This window comes from Ischnura elegans, chromosome 1 (genome assembly GCF_921293095.1).
Source record: "Ischnura elegans chromosome 1, ioIscEleg1.1, whole genome shotgun sequence".
NCBI lineage: Eukaryota > Metazoa > Arthropoda > Insecta > Odonata > Coenagrionidae > Ischnura > Ischnura elegans.
The window spans coordinates 75,379,851-75,400,484 of record NC_060246.1 but is presented as its reverse complement, the minus strand read 5'-3'; the positions used below and the strand labels follow the sequence as shown (position 1 = coordinate 75,400,484).

The 20,634-nt window shown below is 44.2% G+C and overlaps 1 protein-coding gene across 5 annotated transcripts in view; it reads right to left on the bottom strand.

Moving 5' to 3' along the window:
- Positions 1–20,634, bottom strand: part of LOC124163639 (polypyrimidine tract-binding protein 1) — a 973,136-nt gene that overhangs the window by 341,997 nt on the left and 610,505 nt on the right. For all 5 annotated transcript variants that reach the window (XM_046540700.1, XM_046540691.1, XM_046540704.1 and 2 more), the window contains one exon: positions 409–609. In XM_046540700.1, coding sequence (XP_046396656.1) covers positions 409–609 — 201 coding nt within the window. The remainder of the gene's footprint in view (positions 1–408; positions 610–20,634) is intronic.

Sequence of the window (20,634 nt, the reverse complement as noted above, 5' to 3'; positions counted from 1 at the left end):
AATTCGTGATGAGGAACTTCGCTGCGAGGGAACTTGTCTATCAGCTACTGGAGAATAAATTTAGCTCTGATTATAAAAAATTAAGAGGTCATTCTAACAGCACTTTACGGAATACTTCTTCCAAGGTAAGCGAGGGAGAGGAAGGAAAATGATAGGATTTTTTAGATAAAATGAAAGACTTACGCCTTACAATGAATTGAAGAGGGAAGAGCTTTAAGGAAGGGGAGGCTTCCAGAGTGCTTCTAAAGTATTCCATGGAAAACTACCTTCATGGGTGGAATACTCAAATAATAACATGACCAGGCAGTAGATAAATAAATAATCTTCGGGACCTTGTCTGAATGTCTTCCACCGCTTGAGAATCGACTCGGCTGACAGAGGAAGAAAGAGAAAGGATGTTCGACTCACCTGGTTCTTGCCCTTCAGCACCAGCACATTGGTGACTCGTCCGAAAGGAATGCCCAGGTGGATGATCTCCGCCTCGGTGATTTCGTTCGGGATGTTGCGAATGTGGATCACCTTCGAAGGCTTTCCCACACCCTCGGCCAACACCCCCAAACTACCACGACCGCCACCCCCGACAACCACGCCACCTTTGTCCAGCTTTACCTGCAAAGCAACAAAAAACAAGAATACATCAGTATTTGAGAAACACCTTCATTTCAATTGTAACCCTTACAGCTAAAGACGCTCGTCACTGCGGTATTTCGCAGTAAATTGTAAACAATGACTCAAATGACATTATTAAAGACCAAAATTTATGTCGTCATAAACATAATAAAATGATAACGCAGATAGAAGTTGAATGTCATACATATACATTATAACTGAATACACATGCAACTGATAAACATCAAAGAAGTTCGCGGACGAAGATAATTTTAAGAGACGGGCAATATTGCATCGCGAAAACTATGCGTTACTACCCTTCACGGTGCCGTCTTGTTCATATTCTAAAGACAGAAGCGATTCCTTTTCTGATGAAAGGAATAAGAAACACTTTTAGAAGATTATATAGTTTCCATAGTGATGCAACAACGCAATGCGAAGAGTCAGATGCAACACAGGGCTTTTCCGCTGGAAAATGACTTTTAATGGCTGTTCAATACGTTCAATATCGAATATCCGGATCGTGGCTCTTAAAATTTTTATCAAATTATAAAATTGTAAAAATGGAGAAAGGGCTTCAAAGTTTTAGCTTCAAGGGCTATTATTCGCTACATAAAACCTAGATCTATTCATGTGTCAGGTAAACTTAATGGATGAAATAATAACTTCTCGTTTATTAAAATAAAATATAATTTCCCCTTTTCATAGTTATTATAATAGTGGAAAAATGTAATTACGTTGTTCTTCCATCGAACCTCAATCACCCTTGAATATGTTGAATCCCTGATCTATTTGCAACACCTTCTTCGATATTTATCACTCTTCAACACCGCTGCTTAACAAATGATACCAATCAGTGACAATCGTCTGATCCAAACTAGAACTGGCTCTGGAACCAATGCATTATTGAACGTACGACAAATGGAGCCGATTTTCAGTATTGAGACATCAGAGCGGATATCGCGAGGCAAGAATGAGTGGGACCAGGGCCAAGAGAAAGGTACGAGCGAGAAAAAAAAGGGGGTGGAGAAGGGTAGGATGGAGACGGTTCGAGTGGATTGAAAGCTATGTGCGAAGAGAGCCATCGCTTTATGGAGCACTACCACGCCACACCTACACGGCCCGGCGGAAAGAGAGAGCAATAAGAAGAAAACAAGGAGAGCGCGGAATTTCAGCGAGAGGGCCCAATGATTGGCACCGGCCGCAAATAGCTTCCTTTCTTAACTTCACCAGGAATGAGGCGAAACAAAACCTTCGGAGGCGGAGTCCCTCTCGAAAACCTCATGCACCAGAAGCAATAACAGTCCGGGAAGCAGGAGAGACCACCCCTTCCATTCCCAACGCGATGGGAAAAGCAGCGAGGAGAAAAAACGCAGACCCCCACCTCCCCCCCGCCGATGACTCGCCTGATTCATCCGTCACTCTCCCCTTCCACGGCGGAGAGGGATCGGGGAGGGAGGGGTGGTCCACGGGCACGCGAAAATGAAAGAAGTTGGCGGTGCGCAAATCACGAGATGAGGCGGCCAAATGAGCCTCGAACATTTCCGCGCTCTCCGCCATTGCATAAAAAAGGACACACGCGCGATCAAACTGGGAAACTACGCAATCATGGAAACGAAAAAATATCCAATTAAAAAGTAATGGTAATCTTAGACAGTAAACACTCAAAAGGAGGAAAATCATTACATAGCGTAACAGGCGATACACCACATAATATTTTCCTCGCTAGACACGCTAGTCTTCACATTATCCAAATTATTTATGTTTAACTATCCACACCTGTTCACTACAACGAAAACCCATATCGAAAAATTTGGTACCTAAGTATTTTCGTCGATGACTCGGATGGGAGAAATGCATGATACTTAGCAGAAATTCTGTACAATGGAACTCGAAGGGAAAGAAACTAAACTAGAATGATAATGGCGTAGTTTTCTCTCATTTTCTATTCACAGGATACATGCGTTTGCACCACACAGGTGAATACTAATTACTAGCCCTTTTATTAACGATTACACACAGTGCTACTTCCATCGAACTATCCAGTACGAGACCTTTGCCAATATTATTCTCTTTCAATTCACATTAATACATCTAATATATCCCCCAATGCACTACTTACATTAAACAAACGAAAGGGAATTCCCGAGCCCATAGCCAATCGGAAAATCCGCAAGTGATACCGAGGAGGAGATATATTCCTAAGAAATCGAAATAAGTACAATAGGTTGTGATTCAGGGTTTCGAAAATGGGAACAAAAACGAGGCCAACCGACACCAAATAACCTCGGGCGAGGCAGAGCCAATATGGTACTAGGAGAGAGCAAACGGGAAGGCGGGGAACGAATAGGCTTAAGGAGAAAGACAAAGAAAGAGTGGGAAGAGAGAGAAGAGATAAAAGGAAGGAGGAAATGCAAAGGGAAAGCGGGAGTGTAGAGAGGGGAGGAGATGGCACACTCCGGGCACAGAAATACGATTGCGCACACCACAGCACCCTTCCCCGCCAGCTGTTTTCCCCCGCCCCACATCCGCCACACTCTCCATAAACAGAGAAACCATTTCCATTTGCGAGAGAGAGAGAGAAGGGAAGCGAGGGGGCAGGTACGATGTGGAAAGAGGGAAGAAGAAAGAGAGAGAGAGAGAAAGGAAGCGAGCGGTAAGATTTCCGCAGCGGAGATATCATTGCCTCTCCACTTCCCCAGCGTAACTCCTCTTGCGTACGACCCGTAATAGGCCCGGCACCGGATCTAAATTGAAAATTATATTCTCCGGGATGTTTTTCCGTGTAGCGAAACTCGAGCGCTGCTCCCTCCTCTTCGGGAAGCGACTCTCTCGAAAGAGAGCGTGGGGGGTGAGAGAGAGAGAGTTTCAATTTCTCGGCGAAACAACAAGGCGTCCGCCCGGGCGAAGTGAAGAGGGCGCCGGACGAGGCGAAGGTAATAGGGTTGGCGTGCGGCAGATGAGAGATGAGCAATTTGGGAGACGGGCATGATGGGGGTGGGGTGAGGAGTGGTGGTAGTTTGAGAGGATGCTTCAGGGTGGAGTTGTGTAGGAGGTGAAACAAGACAAAAAGGGTCATGATGCAGAGGTGAGGGAGATCAGACATAGGGGAAAGTTTATTAAAAAGATCCTTGGACATCGTCCAAAAAAAAAACATGTCAACTTCCTAAGATTTTTCTCGAGAAGCGACTACACAGCACAATGGCGTTTTATATCTATTATTCCGTCTGTAAACGAAAAGACGGCGATATAAAAGCTGATTAGTTGTCACGAACAAAGGATTGCTGCCTTGGAAATCAAGTGCACATGTAGTATTTTACCATTTATCCCACCAAGTGACCTTTCCTGCGTGTAGTTTGTTTTTTTTATTTCGGCAATAAGACAATAAACCTTCACGCAGTCCATAAATCTATCCTCTTTATCCTCACCCTTCCCCAATAACCCAACATACTTCAATCTCACACAGCTTTTAGCATACCCTCTTCGCCTAATGCTCGCTCCATCCAGACCTTCGGTCCCCTCAGTTTCTTTTCCTTCAACTACCACTTCTTACCCAACAAGTCTATCAATTATTCGTACCATTTCCGCACAGTAAAACATGAGCGAATTCAGAGGGTAGGACGCACGGAGAGAGGGAAGGGTGAGGGAAGTGGTAGCTGAGGGGTGGACAAGAAAGGGTCGTGGAATCGAGACAAAGGGGTCATCAGTACGGAAAAGTCCTTCATTTAAAGGCTTTTCAATATCATCACAAAAAAATAACTTTCCAAGATTTTCCAAGTGTCCACGATGCATTACAATTAAGTGTGGAGCTTCTATTATGTCCTAAGTTCGAAAGGTCTGAGATACAAATTAGCTTCCATCCCACTAAAAGCAAATGATGCATCCTTCGTGTAGGTTTTGCACAAAATAAGCAATTGACTCCCTAAAGGTACGCAAATGACTAGTTAGCGGCCATTTCCTCGACTAGGCTCAGACCCAGTTAAATTATTTGCATTCATTTACCTTCCTTGAAATAATTCCTTCCACTAGATAAAAAAATATTAAGACAGATCAATTTAGATTAATCTTGATTTCTATACTTTCACAATCAAAAAATATTTCACTTCAGCTAATAAGAATCCTACTACAAGCTTCAACTATACTTTTACAATCATTATAACAATAAGAGGAAAATCATTTAAAATCTGCGAGAAATTAACAATTCCTCCATATAAAGCAAATTCAAATCCATTAAAGGAAAAGATGCGGCTTCCCTGGAACAACGATTAACATGCGCGGAATCGCTAGCATCAAAAAACACCTAAATTTAACTCTGGACTTCGCGCCGTAATTCAAGGTTAAAGCCTCGCTTTCAGTCACAGAATTCCAGTGCTCGGAGGCATTACAACTGAGATGAACAAAAACCACAACTTCCAGGAGTGAAGAACATCAATCATGAGGAATTACTCCGTAACCTGGGTTTTATCTCCGCTGACAGTTTTAGCAGCATATTTTCCCAACAGAATCTACCTCAGAAGAGAATAAACGAACCGGATGAGAGCAGGAAAAAGCACTTTGCTGAAGTCAATGTTTGGGCCAAACACCACTTGCACACCACACCATCATCTTACTTAACTGCCCCTTTGAGTCCTAATCCCGTGCGAACACGCGGATCATTGAGACAGTGCAGCGCAGCAGAACACAGTGAACACGAGGAGTGGCATGTACGTACGACAAAGCTTAGCCGAGATCGCGCGAGGTGCGTGTGTTTTTTTTTCCACGGGAAGGGTGGAGGGCGCAAACCAATTAGCAGGTGGTTACTGCGAAAACACTTCGCTCGGTCGGTAATTCCCTTAATCGCGGACGGAACAGCCAGACGGAGGACGTGAGCAAACAAACGCCCCGTGGACGGCTATTTGCGAAAAGCCGGCCATCTTGCGGGAAGGAGGAGGAGGAGGGAGAGGGGGTTGAGGGGGAGGAAAGGGCGAGTGAGCTAAAAGGCGGGCACTCGATGAAAACACGGCTCGCTTGATGCCCCATCAGCGGGATTACTGTCGACGGTTTTCAAGGGGCCAGGAGAGAGTAGAAGAAGAAAAAAATAGGGCTGCTTTTCGTCGCCCGCTCGCCAAAAACGGCATCGCCATCCACGGAGAGCAAGCACGCAGCCTGCTTTCTCCAATCAATATTTACACCCGGCCCTGAAAGTGTGGTCCTTCCCAAGGGAGTCACATACGGCGCATCCTTGGGTGCCCCCCCATTGCGGGGACCAAGTCGGCAATGAGACATAGGCCACCCCAGAAAGTTTGCCAGGGGGGTGTTTAAGTGGCGCGGGTCGTACATATACCCAGTTCGTTGGGTATTTAAAGATGAGAACTTTATCTGCAGCTTCCCGACGTTCTAAGACCGGTTGTAAGAAAACGAATTATGTCGTTTCGTAATTAGAGGCATACTTCAAGTTTTAGCACAAACAATAACCACGTAATGGCACAGAGCATGCCACTGATTGTATTTCAGAAACGATTTTTTGCTTCCTTCATAAATAAATTCAAGGTTGACATTTGACTCAATTAAATATGAATGCATTTTTATAATTATAAACGTTGCATTTTAACCTTAAGGCCATCACGGGTGATGATTTTCGTTCCAATGTTTTATACACCACAGCACAGATATGAACCAAGCGTTTCAAATCATTAACGCGTTCCATCACGGATAAATTCATCAAATAGTAGGAAGTTTTTAACGACAACCATACGCGAATTCTATACGAAAAAATCGATGTAGTGGTAACCACACTATAAATGGATATTCTGTAGCAAATAAATGAAAAACAACCAAGAAGCCTGATGCGAAAAGAGCGTAAAGTTATTGTACACAACCTCACTAATATACAAAACGTCGCAAAAGAAAAAGAAATGTGATGAAATGTTGGATACAAAATCGCTATGAATAGCGATGGTTTATTTTTTCGTACGAAGAGCCCAGAAGAAGATGTCTACAAGACACAACCAGAGCACTCGAACACTTGGGGGAGAAAAAAACCTGTTGCTCTTTAAGCCTCGGGATGAGACGAGGCTTCCGAAGCAGAACACATTCCTAACAGCCTCGTGCGCCGAACACAAAGCGGAGAATCAAGCCATCGACGTCCGTGGTGATCAATTGCATCGCCCCCTAAACGACCGGCGACAACTCGCAGGATCACTCCAACATCCACATTTACGTCTGCGACGTGAGCCATCGCATGAGCATCTTGAATTAAGGATTGGCTAGTCATTCCTCTTCACGTTCCCGTCGATGTAAACCACTTGTATTCGACCGCAATTACTCCCGATCAGCATTAAGAGTGACACACCGTGTAAGAAGGGTTTTATTAGAATTTATCAGAATAGGGAATTTTCCCACGTCACTCCTGAAAACACCTGACATAAGAATATTTATATCCACCTCTTCCTCCAAAAACTACCTCCCGTCCTACACTTTGATACCAAATAAATACATGCAAGACTGCCCCTCGGTTGAGTAGTCAAAAGACCGACATGATTCCGTAAAAATAAGTGAAGAATAAAAGAAAAATTCAAAGTCACGAAGTAAATAATCTATCTTCGGACTTGTACAAGTGTACCCGGTTCCCAGTAACTTCTTATCCATCGGACATAATCAGCATTGGTGACTCTTTCAAATTAAAAGAGACTGTGGAGGTAAAGACACAAACAAAAGATCACAAAAAATGACCGGGAATGGATGTCAGTATCAGGGTTCCCACTCTAACTACATTATAAAATTCACGGTTTTTTCCAGGTTTTCACGGTATAAATGTCATCAAATTCACGGTTTGTAGATGAGGTATTTTAAGCAGAAATATTGATCATATAACAATCATCAGCCGCATGTTAACTAAAAATGTATCAAACGCAACAGATGCCTTGAATGCAAACGCAGCAATGAAAGCGCTATATCTTATGACGTCACCTAAAGTTAGCAAAATTCAGGTCCGGCTAAAGGGTGTGAGTGGGAAAATGGAGAGAGCAGGGTGGCAGGGAAGTGAAGAAGTGCCTGATTTTTTGCCAGGGTTAATGTCTTCCAATCGCAGGCTTAAGGTCAATGCGCAGTCATGGCACACGGAACAATTAATAATGCGCTTCGAATACACGTGTGAGTGGACAGTATCTGCACGTGACTCGGCCTTAAAGCATGATCGAAACATCGATTTTTCTTTTAATGTCTATCGTAAATCCTAAATCAAGTTTGAGAGATTTCTAAGGTTTTGTGACGAAATTCACGGCTATTTCCAGGTTTTTTCACGGTAGACTAAATTCACGGCTTATTCACGGTTTTAAGGTTTTCACGGTAGAGTGGGAACCCTGGTATTGCTTCACATCAGCGAGAAAAAAATGGATTCCCAAGCGCACTTTCGCCACTAGATCAGATAAACCTTCAAGATATACTTTCAAACAAAGAGTGCCGTGGGCAACGATCAAAATTTTTCGTGCGAAGGGTATAAAGCCGGAAGGGAGAGAGGGAAAGAGAGGCAGGGGAACAGAGGCAACAGAGGGCCGGCGGCGGCCATTGGATACGAGGCCGATGAGGCAGCTGATTAGGCATGAGATGGCCAAATGATGGGAGCACAAATGGGAGAAGGGATATGCATGCAAGGTGGAGGAGCAGCGAGGGAATTCGCGGGGAACGAGATAAAAGGGTGGGCAGGGGTAGGTAGTTGTGCGGGCATGGGAAAGGAAGGACGGCCCTGTAACGGAAACTAGAGACAATCGGGTTGGAAGTGACGAAAGGGTGCTCGTCGCAGGCGGGAAGAGGATGATGGGAGTGAAGCCGCGGTGTGAGCGGTGTAGGGGGAAGGGAATGGGGGGATTGCAAGGAAAGAGAGCGGTGTGTGCGTGCAAAGGGATGCGGTAAAATGTAAGGGGGAGGGGAACAGCTGCGAGTGCGGCAAAAGGCGGCAAAGGGGGCCACGTCGGAACGCACTGTGGAACGGGAACAACACGCAGCGAACATGGGAGGCGGACGGATTCGCACAAGTCGACAACCTCTAACCCCCCTAACTGAGCGACGTCATCGAAGGGGAAACAATCGGGTAAACGAGCATCTTCACCCCATAACAGCGAACGTATTTCATTTCACACCAAAAGTATCTCGTTATTTCATCGTAACATTAGTAAAGCATATGAAGAAAGAAGTACTGTTTGATGCTTTACCAGATAACACTATTGATTACAATCCCTCAACTTTAATTCCAGACGAACTCCACTTTTCCTCATCCACGTCTTTTCTTCCGTTTTCCATCCCTTATCCATCTCCCCTATCAACGTTCCGACGAGCGACACGACTTTCGCCTTACGTATCCAAGAATATATGTGATCAAGGGATTCAGGAATTCAAGTGATACCCAGATACTTGAATATCTCATCCGGTATAAAACCCGAGAGCTCTCCACCAACACATAATATCATTTATGGTTAATGCCGATTACAAAAGTGCTCGTTTATGCCGCGACGTGATAGTTATTATGGCGATGAGAAAAACGGTGCAAATTGCAAATTACACTAACTTTCAAATCGTAATGCACCTTGTCGATTTAGGGCGTTTCCCTTTCCGCCGCAAAGAGTCGACATTAGTCCCACCAGAAGGGAACGGATTAAGACGCAGGCGAGCAACTCCTCTACGGTGAGTTACCCACTCATTCGACATTACGGCATTCTCAATAATAGCCACGGGGAAAAAATCCCCTGGATCAGGAATCGAGCTTCGCACCTTCGGCTTTCCGGCTTTCGGCCTTCTTCATTCTAAATGTGATATCCCTGCCCTTTCAACTCCCTTGGAGTCCATCAAGGATGATCGACAGCCATTAGTAATTGTGAACCCAATACTAGTGCTTAAGCCGCGCATGGCAGTTAGTGTGATATCTTTATTTCTAACCTGCCATTTAAGAACGGAACAATTCAGAATAATCCATGAATTACAGTATATTTCACCGCATTTATCGCGGCAGGTTTAAAAACACATCACATTAATGGAATTGATTATAATTACAGCCACTTAAGACCATTTCATCCAGTCGAACTAAGAAAGTCTATACGAGTCTAACAAGTGCCTGAGTTCCTCAAGAGTTCCCCTCGAACGAAGCTGAGCATCCCTCCATGCTCCAACCTCCGCAGGCCTTCGATAACCGAGTCGTTCATACAATGAGGGAGGAGGAAAGAGGAGACGGCGGATAGCCGGGTGTGGAGGGAAAGGCTGGCCGGATCGGAGCGATTCCGGATGGCGGGAGAGAGGCGGGGCGGGAACCGCCGAGTGGGAGAGCGAACCCAACCCTCCCCTAGCACAAAAATATTCCGCGAAAACTTTCATTTGAAAAATCGGTAGAGAAAAGGAAATTTTCGGGCAGCCCACGGAAAGAGGAGGGGGCGGGAGGGAATGATATCGAAACCTTTTTCTTTCGCCTCACCCAAAGGAAAGAATGGCAACGGAGAAAGATTGGGGTTAAATAAAAAGGGATTGGCGGGAAAGGCGAAGGGGGAAAAATACAGGAGGAAATAAAAAAAACGTATATACGTATCCGGGGGGAATTCATACGCGCGGTAAACAACAGGGATAAATATAAAGGGACTTCGGTCTTTCTTTAGAATATTTTTTTTATTTAAACCTCTCTCTCTCCCTTTCCATTCGACCCAGAGACTTTTCTGCCGAGGGGAGAGAGAAAGAGAGAGAGAAGGCAAAAATATTATGCATTAATAAACCACGGAAAAGAGAGCAAATGAAGGGAGCCAACTTTTTTCGGTCGAACTTCCCGAACAGATTCCTTTTTCGTTTTTCACCAAACGGAGCGGCGGGAAAAAATGGAAACGGTGGGACGCAAGGGCGCGGGGCGCAGGACGGCTGTGAGGGCAACGCGGGGCCAACGGAGCCCGTGTATAAATAATGGGCCGCTCATGGTCAAAAATCAAAAGCATGCATTGTTAATCATGCGAGGGGTGCCCGGAAATGAAACACACGAAAGCGCGAACTGGACGGCGGTTTTTCGCATGCAAACCTGGATCCCAAAAGTCCTTCCATAAAAATTGCCATACGCATTTATGACCCAAAGATTTTTAGCCGTTCAACAATATAGTACAGGAGAGGTCAGGCAAAGGTCGATTTCTGATGTCAATGAGAACAAAGAAATATCAGCGTCGTTTTCGTTGCCACGGCCACTGTACCACCATCAGGTACGCTGACTAGCCATTACACTCCAAGAAAGTTAAGTACTTTTCCAAGCTCTCAATTCTGGTTTTCGCACAATTCTAGTCACTCTCGGCCAACTTCGCAACAATATGGCACGACTACCGACGATGAATGCCAATGACTAAATGACGGGAAAAAAGGTTAATCAAGGATTTTTTTCTTTCGGGTGAAAATTTTTAGATGATTTTGGAATATAGGTCATCCTGTTGCCATACTACATCGGGAAATATACAATGATCATAGAAAAAAGCTGGAAAAGAATTTGTTCCATTTACTAGATTTCCATAATTCGCACAATGGAAGAAATTACTTATTTCCTGTATTGCTAAAAATGGAATTGAAAACTATAGGCTATTTTTGACAGGATAAAAATGATACACGCAAGAAACGCACATTTTTTTGACAAAGCAACAGTTTAAGAGATTGGACTCACTGATGAAAGATAGAGAACAGGCACGACATATCAGACCCAAGAACATCAAAGAATACCTAATTATACACCCGAGGAGAAACAATGAAGACATGGATCACTGACGAGAAATACTTATCGCCTCGAACGTAAGGGAGAGAGCTCTGCAATATAACTTTGAAGGCAATCTAACTTCACGTTCAAACCCACTGGAAAACTCCTCACGAACGTCGAAAGTGATAAAACAAGAGGTCCGGAAGAAGACTCCCAGGCGTGACGTCACGCTTCACTATCGCCCCATCATCAGTTTACAAATAGCAGACAACCAATATACATAGTTAAATGCTCAGAGCTCTAACCGTAAGAGGGGATGGGGTGGTGGCGGGGCAGGATGGGAAGACATACCGGACTCTCTGAAGCCGCGGGGATCTGCATGGAGAGACCGCGCCAAGAAGGGGGAGGAGAAGAAGATAACGGAGGGGGGGGTCCGAAGAGTTTCGGTAACCGGAATGAGATCGTAAATAGGGATATTGGGCCCCTCTTAGGGAGCAGATGGTTCGGAGCGTACAACCCATTCTGGTTCATGAGTCTTTAAACGGATTCATGGAGAGGCGAGAGGGATGATGGCGGGAAAGTGGCGCGGAGGGGGTGGCGCGCGGTGGAAGGAAGGAAGGAAGGAGCCGGCGGCGTTAAAAAGACATAAAAAGAGGGGGTTGGGAGAGGAATGCGGCAGAGTGAAGATACGGATTGATGGGGCCCACCAGGCGAGAGTGGGTGGCGGAGTCTGGTGGCGCGAACAAGCGACGAAAGACCGGTAAAGATTAGGGCCACACAAATGGGGAAGGGGCGCGGGAGAATGCGGCGTGATATTGACTCGAAATTACAGTCTCACAACAGTTTCCTCTGCACTTCGCTATTTGGTAGTCATCAGCCCCCATTACGCTAAACAATGACTAATATCAAATAGGGAAAAAATTCTCGAATACAATTAATTGGTTATCTCGCGAATTCGCAAAAATGTTCGGGGACAAAGAGGGATATATGTACCGGACACCAAAAGCATTAGAATTAATTCATTGCAATCACATGTTCCATGCAATTTTACAAAAACTTACAGCGAAGATGATGAGTATATAATTGAAAAAAATAGAATAGTCAAAAAAAATTAAGGGCCAAAATTTAGATATTTAGCATATTTAAGAACATAAATTAGAAAGAAACGGAGCATGACATATGCTCCTATCCAAAACACCCATTAAATGAAGAAAACGAATTAACTCAGGAGCGTGTTCCATCTTTCAACGTGGTTGTTTACGCACAATCCTTCAGGTTGGGTAAAAAAGACTTGGTGAGAGTATTAGAGTCGCATGAATACAGCAATAACGCTACAAGATGAGAGTATCAAGCAGTCACTAATAGTCATGGACGTCGCGGGATCCAAGCAAAAAGACGGGATGGATGTGATAAGAGCAAGACCAGAAAATAAAGTGGAGCGACATCATATAAGCATTTCAATGCATTGGTAATGGGGAGGAGACAAAGGATATGGCCGGGAAAGGGAAACAAAAGAGGGGGAGAAGGCGGTAGCGCGCACGAGTGGGGATGAGGACAAACCGTTCCTTCGGATTTGAAAAATACAGAGAAAAATGAAGGAGCAGAAGAAAAAGAGGTAACTAATGAGTTGTGGGTATTCAGATCAAGTGCTATAACCCCAAATATTCAAAATTGTAAGGATTAACATGTAAAAAATTCAAGCGTGAACACCAATGACGCTTATTTGGAGGTCAGCGTTACTGCAACCCTAGTGTTGCGGAAAGAGCATAAGAATAAATTTAGACCCAGCATGGACAATGATAAGAACGGGAAATATAAAAATATGAATGAAAAAAGAAAGGAAATAAACCGCTAAGTATGGTGTGTACGGAGAGAAAATTACAAGAATGTGTGGATGAAGCGAATACTCGCGGACAAATTGGATACGCACGACCAAGATGGAGCTAATTATCTTTGATTAATTGGGAAATTAAGCAAGAAAGCTGCGCACAGGTTAATGACAAGACCCACATAAAGCAGAAATTGCATGCAAGAGAAATTGAAGAGACACTGGAAAAAACAGGTAGTCCACCTCCGACCAACTCATTGATGATTCCTCATGTACTCCAAAACCTAACAACCCCGTTCAGAGCAGGGATATTTGTGACGATTCATCACGAACGTTAGCATACCCCGAAAGACGACCCTCAAGGCACACTGAATACAACTGAATATATAAGAGATTTAAGATAAAACGGACTACATAAGAGCAATTGGCGTGTGAATTTCACTAGCTCGGGTAATGGATCAATTCCCATTCGTAGGCCAAATGCGACTTCCAACGTTACTACATCCAAATTATCCTACCCCTGAGATACTAGTTCGTCAGTTTTAACTCCCACACACATCATCTACCGTTCAATCGATCCAAGAGCACCTCCCTCCACCCCACTTCTTCTCTTATGTAGATACGCAAGTTCCACAACATATATTGATTCCTATATCCCCCGCAAATCTTTCTAGTAGCTCACACTCTCACACTACGTCCGTGATCATTCCATTCCCCTTTCTTGCCCCAACTCTTCCTCTCCATTCACTTTCCCTTCAACGAGCCTTGCTTGAAAACAATTCTTACCTACCCACAAAAAAAGTGGATCGCTCCGGATAAAAAGTAGGTCCCGTGGGCAGGACAAAATAAAGTCGACGAGCTAAGAGACAGACAGAGGGAACGGAAACGGGAATATATGAGGATGAAGAGAGAGGGTGTAGAGTTTGCGAGGGTGTGCGACTGAGTTAAGAAGACGAGTTTCCAGTCGACGCGAAGAGAGAGAAGAGCGGAGGAGACGAACAAAAGGGCGGACGGGGACAAGTGGGAGAGAGAGGGTTGGGGGGGGGTGAAAGTGGATGGGTGGCGTCGAGGGTGAGAGGGCAAAGGAGAAGAAGAAGAAACAAAAGAAGGAGGAGGGAGCGTGAGTGGAGCGAAAAGAACCCCTTGGGGAGGGGGAAAGGCGAGAGAATGGGATGCAGACGGCTGGGCGCACTTCACGTCGCAAAATGAGACAAGTCGGTGGCATCACGGACGGGTGGAAACGCGAGGGCGGGAAGCAAATGTTTTTATAGGGCTGAGTAACCGTACACAGCGTAGCTGCTAAAGTAAAAAAAAAACACAGTAATGGGTAGCATCAAAACATGGTTGACGGAACCATAGCGACACGAGTCAACTGTAAGAAATGCAAAGAATCAAACTGAAACTAATGGGAAACTCTAAGATCGTCAGATGGTTATCTTTCTCGTCGTCTTTCACTTTACGAGAGCAGTCTCGTTGCCTCTCCTATTTATGCCAACAAGAAAATGTGTTTAATCATTGTTCTCGGTAATTATGCAAGGATATACACTAACGGTTATAGGAGACTTACATGAAAGAGGAAATAGTACATCAAATATTGCTGTCCATTCTACAAAATCCTATTCTCCTCTACGTATATCCCTCTTAAGAGTGGTAACCTGAGCCTTCTCCAATTCTGTACAATCAGTAAGTTCCATTCTCCCTAAAGGGCATAGAAATTTAATGTCCATAAGATTCCATAATAAGTTAAATTTCCTGCGTATCGAAAAAAACCTAGGACTGAGGTCAAAACCCTGGTTCAAAGAGGGAAAAGTATCAGGATATCAAAAACTAAAAGAAAATCAGATTAAAAATGAGCTTCTCCAGTGAAAATAAGAGATTTATTTCTAGGACAGAAAACTACAAATATTATTCCACAGATGTATGCGTACCTCCTTCGATCATGAAGCATGCTCGCCCAGCAGCGGCAAGTGCATTCGCTCTAAGAAAAAACAGGGGCCTTAACTACCCAGCACAGCGGGACGGAATGGACGGATGACGACGAGGGCAGAGGAACACACAAGGCCCTTTTCTCGGAAATTTAAAGAACGGAGGAAAGAACAACCCGCAGTATTGGTCACTTTCCCGACGCGGAAGAAGCCTCCCCTGCGGCGAACGACGGTAGGCAGGCAGAAGGCGTAGGACAAGGCGCACGGGATGGGAATGGGAATGGAGGAACACAAAGGAGCCTCCAGGTCCAATATACAAATATATATCCATTAGCCCACCAATTTCGACACTACAAGCTTTCCCATATCGCCAAGAGGAAAACTTCCTCGACAAAAACTCACGAGACCACAAGACGGTCGTCTTGAAGGTGGAGCAGAAGAGCGACAAACCCGAGGACCCGCCACGTCACTTTCAGCGTCGCCGGCCACACGCGAAAGACCCGGCGAAGGTCGCCCGCGCCTCGGGCGACACACGCCGCACACTTCCTCCCGCCGACAAGCAAAGCGACCAAATAGGGCGGCCGAGGAGGTTTCTTTGTCCCCAGGACGACCACTGAAACCTCCAATATATCCTCCTCCCACGCACGGCCGTCGACTAACTTCGCTCAATCGCTCCCCTCTTCAATTGACTCCGACTCACACCCTGGACCACGGAGAAGTCCCCGAAAATTTTTCCCGAGTAAGAAAGCGGTCGAGAGAAAAGGCAAAGGAAAGAGGGCCATGAAGAAGTGGAAACCATGCGAATAAGGGAGGATGCACGAACTAGGGTTTCTGAGGTCTTTCGAAATAACCAGCTTACTATTCAAGAGTATTTTGGGTAACTGAAGGAGTAAACCCCGACGTACCTTTACCTCCGCAGAGAAAGACGATCGTCAACATTTCAAATGGTAGAACACCAGGTACTAATTCAAGAGACCCGGATGCTAATCCCAGTCAAAGCAAATGATTTTTTCCCTAAGGTATACTCGCATCCAGTTTGGTTTCACGTCCATAACGTTTTTCGGTTTTACTTCACGTTCTTAGGTAGATGGAGCAACAGGCACATTTGGGAGTTCCTTCAATGAAACCAAGTCGATGAAAACGGCATTTCTCATGTACGATTCTCGATTTTCATTTTCAAAATGAATGAATTTAAAAGAGGGTAAATGATAAACTCCTCACAAACTCCAATAATATGATGTACACAGAACATCAAATAAAATAAAAAGATAAATAACAACAACCATATTTATCCCTTATCCCAACGTGCGACCACCAAAAAAAAAATCTTTCCAAAAAAGAATTAATTATTCCTCCAAAGAGGGCGATAGCGGAAGCAATGCAAAGTTATTCCATAAACATGGCTTTTCGTTCAACATCAGCAGGAAATAAATCAAGAAATGGCTTCCATCGCTTTAACTCAGATCCCAGGCGAATGGAATGAAAATCTCAAGGTAATGCAGGGAATACGCTCACTGAAACGAGTGAATATCATGACTACTACAAGCCGAACAATGACAGCAAGCAACGTCATTCACCTCGAAACGACACCTTGAGAAAAGATTTTCTCTCCAAGTACAGGTGCACACAGATATTCACCCTCGGCATCGAACCCCTATTGGCAAAAAAAGAACAGCCTCAGCCAGGCTATTGAACTTCACTAAACCAACCCTCCAACTACAGCTCGCAGAACCAGTATGCCCCCGGCTCCCGTAATTGGGTTCGTTGCTGCCGGCCGACACAATGCCACCGAAGCACATTCAACAGCATACCGCTCGAGGGAGGAAAAAAAGAGAAGAAGAGTCGGGAAGTTCGGAGCGGGGAAAGAAAACGAAAACATGAGGAGGAAAGAAAACTGTGTGCCGTGAGGATCGGCTGGGGGTTGAACTGGAGGGGAGGCAAAGAGGGAACGAGGGATGAGCGGCGAAATAGGCAGGTGATTGAAATAGACGAGTGAGGGTGCTCTCGGAATAGATGGAGTAGTAGTAGATATAGGTTTTTGGGCGCGTCGACAACTAAGGTCATGAGCACCAGACATGTTCTATTGATTGATTTTTTTTTAAAAGTATCCTATGGTTAAGGAAGGTTTGCAAGGAGGATTTTGCAAATCATCCCGGCATTCCTTCCACCCTAAATGCACAACAAGGCTAACTCCCTTTTGTTCCTCCAACAAATAATTTTCTCTTCCGTGTTCTCAATCATCTACTAAACATTCCTCCCATCAAAACGTTTTATAGCATTATTATTATTAGTAATATTATTATTAAAGTATTTAACTGATTAAGGTAGGTTGCCATGGAGAACTTAAGAAGCATTTTGGGAGCCTCCCCTTCCTTCGAGCACTGCCCTCTTCAATTCACTAAAAGGCCCACTCCCCTCCCACCTGTTTAAAAATGTATTTTAGCATATCCACACCGCTTAGTACTCGCATCATCCAAACCCTGTCTCCTTTGTAGCTCATCCGTAAGTTTCCATTCATGACCCACCATATACCACATTTATTCACTCCTCCTCCTCTCCGTCCACCTAACCTTTACTGTGTTTCTCCAAATCGACATCTCTAATGCCTCCAATAAAAAATTGAGTAAATAAAAATTAAATTTCATAAAAAACTGTGCGCAGGCATTAAGAGTTGCTTTTACTGACAGTTTATTTACAAGATTAGTTATATAAATGAAACGACATGACACGGCCAAGATGGTCAGGATCATCACCCGTTCTACCCCTCCGCCTGTTACGAGCAAGACAAAATTCGTCGCACTACGTCTGGTGATACCGCACTCCAGGAGAAGGTGATGATGAATGGGAAAGAGGAAGGACACGAGGAGGAGAAAGAAAAAAAGGGAGATAAATGGAAAAGATAAGGGGCGCGCCGAACCGGAATGATTTGGAGAATAGGGAGGGGAATAGAGAGAGGAAAACGAGGGAGTGAGCGCACAGAGGAATCTTTGGAGGGAGGGACAGTTTGGAGAGGAGAGCATCCATGGACAAAACGCAGGCATATGAGGAGCAGATGGATGACTTCACCCCCACACGTTCGACATTGTTTTCTAATCCCTCATCCACCAGTGCCCAACGAGCGCGTGACAGTAAATCTAATTACCATCACTTTCAATTCGACACTCCCCAGATATATAACAACTATTGTCTCTCAATTTGTCTCTCTGGAATTGCAGTGTCCTACCGCTGCTGAAGAAGCATAAAAAAGACCCTCAAACTCGTGAGTTTCAAGTTAAGATCGAGAATAAAACACGTCACACATCCGTGACAATATCAGGAGTATTTAATTTCTTATACTGTCTCTCATTAATGCCGAAGAAATAAAGTCAGATACATAATGAAGACTGATGCCAACAACGATGACAAAAAACGAGAGTAGAAAAATATGAGGGATACGTTTTAAGGGATAAAATACGCCTTTATATTCAAAAGTTATGTAAAAAAATAAATTCACCAATGAACTATAGGGTGAAGCCGAGAACGGTGCCTGGGGAAGATTTAAATGAGTCGATTCAGAAAGCAGATACACAGAAATAGATGGATTGAGGAAAGAAACAGCGACATGTTTTGATCCACAAATGAGACATTTTTACCAGCTGACGATACCGGAAAATGATAACAGAGATCACGGTGAATAAACATGAGACGGAAACATGCGTTCAGGTATCTATTCACCCCAACTCTAAGAAATGGAAGAGAAAATATTCAAAACATTCCCTTTCACCATCGCTGCCGCCGGCAAAAATAGAATGTTTTTTCCTCTCTCCGCTCCCTTTCCTATGTGAACGTTGGACGATTCCGCCTCCGCTACTACGGCGAAGAATATATGACCGCTGGCAGAGAGATGAAAGACGTAGTCGCAACACGGTCGTAAAATCCAATCATGGTTACGAAACCAGTGTAACAAGTCGCAATCGACGAGCGAGTCATTCCATGAAAAGTAAACTAGAATGAAACTAAAAACAAAGGGAAATCAATAAAGACGGATACAAGTAAGCCTTCGTGCCAACAGGAAAATTTCTGATACATAGGAAAATTTATCGTAGTAAAAATGTTTTCGAAAAGGTATTTTAAAATTAAGAGAGCCTGACCGATTTGAAGTCCTAATGGGGAGGGAAGATCGGGCGAGGTAATTCATAATTTACTTCATGTAAAGCGGACCTTAACTGGTAGAATACTTTAATATTAATATCCCATTGAAATAAAATTATTAAATATGAGACCAGCGTATGAAATGACCGAACCCCTCTCAGAGCGAAATTTATTTAGTACCTACGGTACTATAGCCCCGACTAATATCTCGAGCCACAGCGGAATAACTTTTAGACGCATAATGGCGACAATGGCTACCTCTGCGATCACATCTGCGAAAACTATTACATTAATAATACAATATCAAAAGAATTGTCACAAATATGATCAGTTAACTGCGATGCTACATGATGTCATAAGCATCACGCGGACATCACATCATTCACATACGTATCCAGGGGCAAATCGAGACCTTTTGCGTCCAAAGAATTTTATTTAGCAATGAATTTAAATTAGACATTTCAACATCATTGGGAAGCAGGGTCTCGACCGTGGGCACTCGTAATTATTAAAACCATAATTACTGATACGCGGAATATTTTTTTTCAAATTGAGATTGAAATTTTGATTGCAATTTCCGCATCGCAAAGGATCAAGGCAATAAATGATTTGACCGGCAAAACAAAAGATATATGCCCACTTGACCCGCCGTGTGATGTGCCACCAACAAATCCATCAAAGCTCCTCGAATGAATAATGTCCATACCATTGATCGACCATGACAAATTTTATATGGGTAAATTAGCATTAACATTTTTAGAGGGCCAGACAGTTGAGGTCGTGCCCTCACGTAAATTCTGCCGCACATAAATCATGAGGTCATTAATTCCGTGGCCGGAGCGGAGAAATAGAGGCTTCGCATCATCCGGGCGGACTCTCAGCTATGCATCACGATAAAACGGGTGCCTAGCCGTGAATTTCATGAAAATTCCGCCGAAATCGAGCACGTACCCCAACGTGCCACAAAATCATCCGGGCGCTCTGGTTCCGTTCTGAAGCGGACATCACCGAGCTCGAATTTGTTGGAAGGGCGTGCGAAAATAAGGCACCCACCACGCATGCCAACCAAAGAGAATTCGTGAGAATGCACATGCTGTCCGGCTCGACGCAAATATCTCTGTGAGGCATTTGAGCAGTCGAACCTATACACCGAGTTCCGCTTTCATTATACGAAAATAAACATCTCGGAAGGGGGCGTCTATTTATGACGTGAGTGATTTTGGCGTTTTTTTTTTAACTCCCCCTCCACCATAGAGAGAAATCGTAAGATTTGACTCGATCCCCTCCCTCTCATCTAAGGTAAGTGCGTATATTCAGTGGAAATACGTTAATATATGCTTCATTGCGTTGGATTCATATAGGTACCCTTAACAGTGCCGCGGGGCGCTGTCGCGCTCTTCCTATCTCTCGCGAGAAGTCCTGATGTCTTTATATGCTGATAGTTCACTAATAAGTTCAATAGC